The sequence below is a fragment of the Nelumbo lutea genome, chromosome 1 (genome assembly GCF_056320005.1).
Source record: "Nelumbo lutea isolate HS-2025 chromosome 1, American lotus-T2T, whole genome shotgun sequence".
NCBI lineage: Eukaryota > Viridiplantae > Streptophyta > Magnoliopsida > Proteales > Nelumbonaceae > Nelumbo > Nelumbo lutea.
The window spans coordinates 200,999,062-201,008,049 of NC_142684.1; the positions used below are offsets into that span (position 1 = coordinate 200,999,062).

Here is an 8,988-nt window from a genome sequence, read left to right on the forward strand (position 1 = left end):
ACCCCGAAACACCCCCCATAGAATCATATCAGAAAGCCCCCGATATAATACATATCGATGCTTTAAATACACTCAATCCACTTGCTACTCAATCCACTTTACTACAAGGTTTAATTGGGCTCAATAAACATGGATCTTTGTAACATGGGTTATATTTACATAACTTTGGGCCCTATAAAGGCCTATATTAAATTCAAACTGTTATGTAAATTAAGCCCTCACTTTGGCTTAACAATTCACATGTCTACGCTCAGTTAAAGCACGACAAAATAAGGTCAAATGAGATATACTCGCTGTTAGCTAATTCCCTGTTAGCGTTTATATTTGGGATCGATTGAGTTGGTTCTATCAGCCCAGTCTTTCTGCCTACGAGCCTAGTATTTCATTTTAAGCCTGCCCCGGCCCGGCCCGGCCCAATTTCAACATTGGCGGATCCCGCGTTTCATATCCGTTCTTCCTCGGTTCCTCCACGGCTCCACTGATGTCAAACCCTGGAAGAATCGGGTGTAGCCCAACTCCCCGACCTTAACCAAGCTTCATAACGAGCATCTGGGAACCCAGTTGCAGAAATGGTAGACGAAGAGCATTCTGAATCAGAAAATAATGAAAATTGCGAGAAATCGAACTCTGAAGGGCTTGGAAACAGCAGTGATGGAGGGGGTGTAGAGATGTCTGCGTACGAGAAGCAGAGATTGTCGAGGATAAGAGAAAACAAGGCGAGGTTAGAGGCTCTTGGTTTGCGCACTCTCGCGTCTTCCCTACTGCGTACTGTTGAAAAGACCTCGAAGCAAAAGGGCAAAAGGAAGGACGAAGATGACGAGTACATACCGTCGGATGGAGATCACGGGGTGAGTTCTTCGAGCGAAGAGGACAACGAGGAAGAAGATTGGAAGGTTGGGGATGATGGGTCTTCTGGTTATCGTCGAGCTTCCACTACTAAGGTCGTGTCATTTATTTGTTTTTAATTTTATAAGAATTATGCTTTGTCTTGTTTTGCTTCACTTACATGAGAAGATCGAATTAAGTTTTATCTTCTTTTGTCATTCGTTCATAAAATTGATAATAATAAATGTATAAGCTGTTATCAAAATGGACTTTGGTGGCTTGTTTTGAATTAATATCCCAAGCCTCTTTATGATTATTGCTGCATTTGTGTTTCTGGTGGGTAAACCTTATGCTTGTTTCCATTGATTGGTTTATGATTATTGCTGCATTTGTGTTTCTGGTGGGTAAACCTTATGCTTGTTTCCATTGATTGGTTTATCACGGATCGAATAACATTCGGAAGCTTAACGGTCACTAGCCCCATGCTGTTTTCTTTTTGTGCATGCAGAAGTTTACCATCACCTCTCTCTGTTAGAATATATAGTGTTCTGAAAGGCATGGCATCATTGTTGTTTTAAAAGATGAAGGCTAGAAGCAACAATGGGGGACTGCTGTCATTTCTATCAACTGTAATCCTCCCTAGCTGATACAAACATCGAGCTTGCTTCCTCTCAGAACTGCAATGTAGTTTGCAACTTGGTAGGATTCTCCTAATTTCAACATGTTAATGGCTTAAGAAGGGTGGAATTTATTTGGACCAACTCCATGTCTGGATATTTCCATATCCAGTAGTGATACCAGAAAGAGGTTAAACATCTAGAAACTCTTAGTCCTGCAAGATAGATAAGTTTTTAGTTCTATAATGCTCATCAGCACATAATACAAGTATATAACTCAACAATTCACCACTGAGATTTTACATGAGCAAGTGGAACTGAAAGCCATTGCATCCAAACTCTAGTGGCAGACAAGATAGATGGTAATATGGTTGAAAGCACTAGGCTGTGGACTTTTAGTTGTAAAATATTGGGGGACTTGCAGATAGTTGTGCCTACCAAGTACCAACCTTCAAAATTGCAATGTCCAAATCATTCAAGAATCAAGATTAGTTACCATCCTTCATTTTCTCCTGCTTTGAGAATCTAGGATAGCATTTCTAATCATCAGGAATTGAAGCTTTGGGTACTTTATTGCAATCTGAATCTCCAGCAATCCAGGAAAGCTCCATTCTTTCTTTTCTCTATCCTATTACAATCCATCCATGTGAAGTATTAAAATGGTTTGTTCCTCACTGTCAATGAGTTGATATGATCAGTGTTTTAAAAGGCATGGGAGGCATACACCTGGAAGCACGCCTCCAGGCGAGGCACTCCCAAAACGCCCTGAGGTGTATGCCAGAGGCGCTGATACCTCTGAGGCGTACACCTGTGATTTTTTCATGAGGTGTGCTAGAGGTGTATGCCCCATGCACCTCATGCACATCTGATATAAAAAGACAAAAAATAAAAAGAAAAAAGAAAAAAAAAAGGAAAGGAAAGGAAAGGAAAAGGAAGGGAAAGAAAAAGAAAGAGAAGAACTAAACCTCACGCCTCTAGGTAGTGGAACGCCTCGCCTCACGCCTCTACGTTTTAAAACATTGGATATGATTTATTGAAGGGGATCATTGCAATGTAGGCTTCAGGAGTAACCAGACAGATGTTTGTACAGATTAGCATGGACTTACAAATTTTATTTTTTTGATGTGAATTCTATACTCCTTTAAATAGTCTTTTATCCCTTCTATCAACTATTACTGCTCAAAAATAAAAAAGCAGGAAAATATTGCTTTGACATAGCAGTGTATGCCCAAATTAATGGGTTTTGTTAGGTTATTCAATGGCTTTGATACAAATTGCTTTACCAAAAAGATACCTAGGAGAATTCACAAAGTTGGGAATCAGTGTTTGGACTTGTTGGGCAAGGTCATCCTGGGCATGTAGTTCTAATGCGTGATTGCAATAAAATACTTGGATGAGATTTTGCAGAAATAAAGGACATGTTGATTAAAAAAAATGCAACTCATTGAATCAACAAAACCTAAACAAAATTCAAATGCACTAACAGGGAAGTGCATTTCCCTATTATCTGTGCTTCTGCAACAATTTGTACTTGGTTAAGTATCATTTTAGTTGTTTAAAAGAGCATTGGTTATGGACAGTGAAAACATGTAAGAACTTTGTATCCCCTCCTAGTTTATCCATGTTTAGAGGACAATAGTCAAATAAACTTGTTATGTATCATCTGCTGAAGTCTGTGATAGTTGCTCTCTTATTGCAGGGGAAAAAGAATGCTACAGCCATGGGTAAATCTAAGAAAAAAGCTCATATTCAAAAGCATGCAGGTGCTTCAAATCTTGTTGTTGATGATGATGATGATATACTGAAGGTCAATATCATTTGATGCTCAAGAAAATCTTGTTTTCCTTTGCCATCCACATCCTTTTTTATAAGTAGCCATTTTCATCCATTATGCCTGAAGTCTAAATATAAAACTTCCTTGCAACGAATGACTCCTACTATCCAGGGAATGAGTTTCATTGCTTTACTAACATTTGTAAGCAGGCAATTGCTCTATCACTTGAAGGTTCACCAGAAACTTCAGGTGCTGTACCCCCTGGGCATTTACAGAACTCTACCAGAGATGTGACTGGTGCTGATCTTAATGAACAAAAAGGAGGGGCCCATATTCAGGAAGATTCTGGAAGGAGGAAAAGGAGAAAAATGGTTTGTCTCTACCTTGAGTTGTTTTTATTTATCTGTAAATGTTCTTTTGTCTTTATATAAAATGGTATTTTTTTATTTCAGAATTCTAGCCGTGTGCAAATGACTGAGGATGAAGTGATTATACACTTCTTTCAATTTGATGGTAAGTCCTTTTCTCTTGCTATAGCTGTCATTTGCATTGTGAAGGTTGTCACTTAAATTGCTATATTATACCTCTGATAAATTTGATGAGAAACTCCTTGACTTAATGTTTAGTCAAGGATTGGTAAAACCATAAACACAGTCTTTTAGTGTAGTTATCCATACAACTGATTCGAAATTTCAAATGATTCTGTTTACCAGTTTGGTAGACTCTTCCTTGCTTCTCTGGACTCTATTGGTGTCTTTGCAAACAGTGACCATTAGAAGTATATTGTTGACCAGGTGGTTAGGATAATTTGTGTTGTTTGATCTTGGCTCAGCAGCCGTGGAAATCTCTTTGTTGAGATGTTTAGAATAGTAATCATAGTTTCTACAAATATGTGCACTTGTCTATGCTATATACAATTCCTATTATGGTCTGTATATTCAGACTGAGGATCTTTTTCTTCCTATACTTAATTCATGGCATGTCTTTTTTGAGACTGTGAAATCCCTATGTTTTAACCCAACTATCCATTGTTGTTAAGGCATCTTTGCTCCTTAGCCTCCTTATTAACATAAATGACTTGAATGGAGGGGTCTGTCCCTATGTTTTAAGCAACAATACTTGCGCTCGAGTTGGTGTCAAAGTTTCAACTTTAATAGGTTACCTAGTACATGATTTAATAGATCACTTTGATGTATAATATGTCATGAAAATGGTATGATACTAGTAGCTCTGCAGAATTGCAGATTGTAGGGACAAGAATCAGATTTATGTTACACTGTATTAAAAAATTATATATAAGATCTAATGTGTCTGTTCTTCTTATTGGATTTGTATAAAATTTTCAGTATATGGCACACAGATACTGTGACATGCAGATTCCCTTTCTCTAGTTGTGAGCCTGTGATGTTCATTCCATGATAATTAAGAAGTTTTAATGAAAAACTGCAATCTGAAAATGATAAAGTTATTACTACTGAAAAACATATTGCTGGAGGATCCAATTCCACACCAATGCTAACATCAACCTAGAAGGTCCTTTGTTTAATTGATGATTAATGGTAATATGAGCAACACTGGAAAAATGAGAAGGCTTCATCTGAATAAACAGAGTGGATATGAGATTCATGTACTGTGTTTCCTTCACTATTGTTCATAAATCTTGACTTTCGTAAAAAATTCTTTGGGTTTAACTGGATACTTTGGTGGCATTTGGTAACATTTTAGGGACATGTTTCCACTTTTTTTCAGAAATCAGAAAATAGTCAGTTTTCTATTCCATTGGCACACAAAAACAAGAGAAACAGTCTTCTGAAAGTTATCAAATGCAACCTTAATAATTGAGTGGATCTTATTTTTAGATGTCTTGTAACATTTCAACATTGTTGAGATGAATATTTGGTATAACAGAAGCAGGGAAAGGGAACATAAGTTTTAAGGATTTGCGAAGAGTAGCAGTTTCTCATGATTTTACTTGGACAGACAAAGAGATTGCTGATATGATCCACACATTTGATAGCGATGAAGATGGGAAGGTCGGTATTTTACTTTTCTTAATTTTATTTCAGTATCTGGAGAAAAGCCGAAGGTACTATATTAAAAGCATCCTGCGTTCATCCTATCTATGTTTTTATCCCCTAGCCCCTTTAACATTTTATGAAATAAAAATAAAGCCATTTACAACTTTTAGCAATGCCACTCTAACCAAAATTTATAAAATGATGCATAAATTTGAGAATATTTCCTTGTCAACTTTGTCATTTATGTAAAATTTCTACTTGTTTTTCCATCATAAACCCATCCTCTTCATGGTAACAAATCTGACATGCAACATGGCTTTGCATCTAATTTGTTCTATATGATCCATATGCTGTGTTATTTTCATGTTGACCTCACTGCAACTGATATGGGCTCTCTTTAGCCTGATTATTATTTCTCCATCTTCAAGTTCTGATTATGAGAGATGCCATCCATCTTTGGATATCTGGTTTGCTGTGGATCATATTGAACTTTTTTTATTTATAAATCAGGCTTAGTCAATCTTATATTCAACTCTCTAATGCAAACTGAGATATATTAAGCTAGGATCTTAGTTGCAAGAATGCAAGCCACAACTGTGCTGACTACACCATATTAAACATTTATCTTTTATGAATCATGACTCATAGATTGTATATCAAACTCTTTTATTCAGAATAATAGTAGCATATGATATTGTCTGGAATTGCATTTATGATTTTTTAATCAATAAGAATCAAAGAGGACCATTTAATGAATTAATATTCCATGATGCATCTTGGAAGATACTTATAAAAAAAACGATGCATCTTGTAAGATTGAGAGCTTTCTGAAGACTTGTGAATGGTTCAGGCATTGGAAAGTTGTTTTTCCTGATTTTTTACTGAACCATTTCTTTGATTTAACCTAAATATTATGATATTCTGATTTCCTTATAAAGTGCAGCTTTCATCTATCTACTGATTGTTCTCTTGCAGCTAAGTCTTGAGGACTTTCGGAAGATTGTCTATAGATGCAACATGATACAAGGTTGTGAAAATGCTGTTACAGGCTTGAAGTCATGATACAAGGTTGTAAAAATGCTTCAAATTAATACGCATTATACTTATTCCTGTTCGAAAAAAAAAAAAAAGATTTTTTTTTGTGCAATAAGTGCCATTTAGGCTTTGTTGTTTTTTTAGGAAGTTGGGGCAGATAAGTTGGTGGGTCTCATAGGAAAGAAATAAACCTGCATTCGTATTTCGGTATCTGTGAGTCCCATGGAAAATAATGATTCTTGAGCCTCGTAGTGTTAAAAAGAAATAAACCATCATGTTGTAATTAGGGTCTTCAAAAGCTATTTTCTTCGTGTTTTGATCTCTTGGACCATTTAAAATTTTGAACATTTTATTAATAATATTTATTAGCTTTTGCCAGGTCATACCTATATAATAATAATCACAATATATAAGATTTCCATTAATAAATATTAGGGTAAAATATAAAAACCTCCCATAAAGTTTTTGACAATCATAAAAACTTCCCCTCTAGTTTAATTTTAACAAATACCTCCCCTGAACTTTTGAGAAATTTGACAAAAACCTCCCTTGTGTCACTTTCTTAGATGTAAAACATTAGACTGATGCACCAATTTCTTCTAAATACCCATTCTACCTTTTCATAAATTATTTTAAATATAAAATTACTAAAATAACCCTATTTTTTATTTGACAAAAATTTCCTTTTAAGTTTTAATGATCATCTTCTAATGTTTTTGTCGAATTAAAACATGGTTATTCAGTAATTTTGTATGTAAAATAATTTATAAAAGGGTAGAATGGGTATTTGGAAGAAATTGTTACATCAATCTTATGAAATTGAGTTTTTTGTTGAGTTTCTCAAAAGTTTAGGGGAGGTATTTGTTAAAATGAAACTATAGGGGAGGTCTTTATGATTATTAGAAACATAGAGGGAGGTTTTTGTATTTTACCTTAAATATTATTGAAAAAAAAGCTTTTTTAGAACAATGACTAGGGGTGTAAACGATATCTGATTATTAGATTCCAAATTCGATATTCAGGTTCATAAATTTAACGGATTAATTATATACATGTTATATATATTAGTAATAATTATATACATTTAAAATCTTAAATAGGGGTCATGCTCATTAAAAAAATTGACAAATGATGTCACCTACACCTACCTACTCGAGTGGTCATTTCAATGACCCTTCCCCTCCCCTCTCGAGACTCTTCCCCTCCCCTCTCGAGACTCTCTCTTCTCGATGACCCTTCCCTCTCTCTCTTGTCCTTTCCTCCCCCTCTTTTAATTTCATTATTCTTCCTCCCTCTCCCTCCATTTTTTCTATTTTCTTCTTCCTTCTCCCTCCGACTTTTCTATTCACACTTCTATTCTCTTCCTCTTTCTTTCTCTTTTTTTTTTCCAATCTTTACAAGTTATTAGCATTGATGGCAGCATTAGTGATAACAATCCAGCATCACTGGCCAACATTGCTCACTACCATCGCATTTGCATTGTTAGGAACCCACAACTGTCGTCGTTACACACTCACACTTGGCCCATCGCTGGAAACCCATGATTTTCGCTGTCAATCCCCTATCTCTTTTCTCAAGTTAATTACTTGCTTTTTTTTTTTTCCAAAATCAGTCATTTAAGATAATAGTCTTCATGTCGTTCGAATTTGAATCGATTTGAATATTCGATTTAATAATAGAATTTGCATTCGAATTGAAACATTCGATATCCGGCGGATATTGAATCAAATTCGAATTATGTTTTTTATAATCGATTTCGAATTCAAATCTAGACTGATTCGATTCGAATTCGATTCGTTTACAAGCCTAACAATGACCAAAGTAGTGTTATACTATCGTGTAAGCACTATATTGGTTTTTTGGGCTTTTGGGCATTAAACATGTTCAACAATTGTGCAACTTAATGTTGATGTGATGGTGGTAGTGCCAGGAAATGGCTAGTATCAAATGCCCACGGGTCATGGCATGCTGAATAGGTTATCTTTGTTTATTTAATAAAGGCATTGTATCTCAAATAATTTTCTGCCAAGTAGCCTTGGAAGTTCTAGAGAATCTCAAAGTCTTATTTTAGGTGGTAGAACTACTATGTCTATGGTATACAAGTTGGAAGGTTTGTTTTGTATGTGGTAGCCTTGTAATCTTTGAATGTCATTGAGGTAATTATAAGTTGTAAAGTTTGTCTTATGTGTGATTGTCTTGTAATTTTCGAATACAATAAAGGCAATTACAAGTCAATTACATAAAGATATTTGTTTTTATGTGGCAATCCTATAATTTCAAAGGAAAAAAAAAAAGGTAAAAGTTACTCTTAGATTCTATTTCTTACATCCTTAAGCTTTCCTTTGTACACATTTCAACTTAATATATATACTACCAAAGGGGCCCCCACATTGTAGGGGCTTGCAAAAGCAAAATTATTGTATGGAAAAAAATAAACTTGTAAAAGGTAATTTTTTTAATTAATAGTTTTTAGGAAAAATGATTTACTTAAAATAAGTAGAAATTTATGGATAATAATACATTTAATAAAATAAAATAATAAATAAATAAATAAAATTTTCAATTTTGAAGTCAATTTTGTTGTTAAATAAAAAATATAATTTTTTTTTCGCAATTTCCTGATTGGGCTTTGGGCTTTATATGGGGGTTAAGCTTGGGTTCAAGATTTATGCTCGATGGTCCAGTCATGCTCAAGCTTGGGCTTAAATATGTTACGTTG

General features: G+C 34.9%; 1 protein-coding gene across 1 annotated transcript; it reads left to right on the top strand.

Annotated features, from left to right (window-relative positions):
* Positions 1 to 455: 455 nt before the first annotated feature.
* Positions 456 to 6,590, top strand: LOC148880366 (uncharacterized). Its single transcript, XM_088962236.1, has 6 exons — positions 456 to 941; positions 3,142 to 3,249; positions 3,426 to 3,587; positions 3,669 to 3,729; positions 5,125 to 5,249; positions 6,210 to 6,590. The coding sequence occupies exons 1-6, from the start codon at positions 570 to 572 to the stop codon at positions 6,294 to 6,296; spliced, it is 915 nt and encodes a 304-aa protein (XP_088818362.1). The 5' UTR covers positions 456 to 569; the 3' UTR covers positions 6,297 to 6,590.
* The last annotated feature ends 2,398 nt before the right edge of the window (positions 6,591 to 8,988 follow it).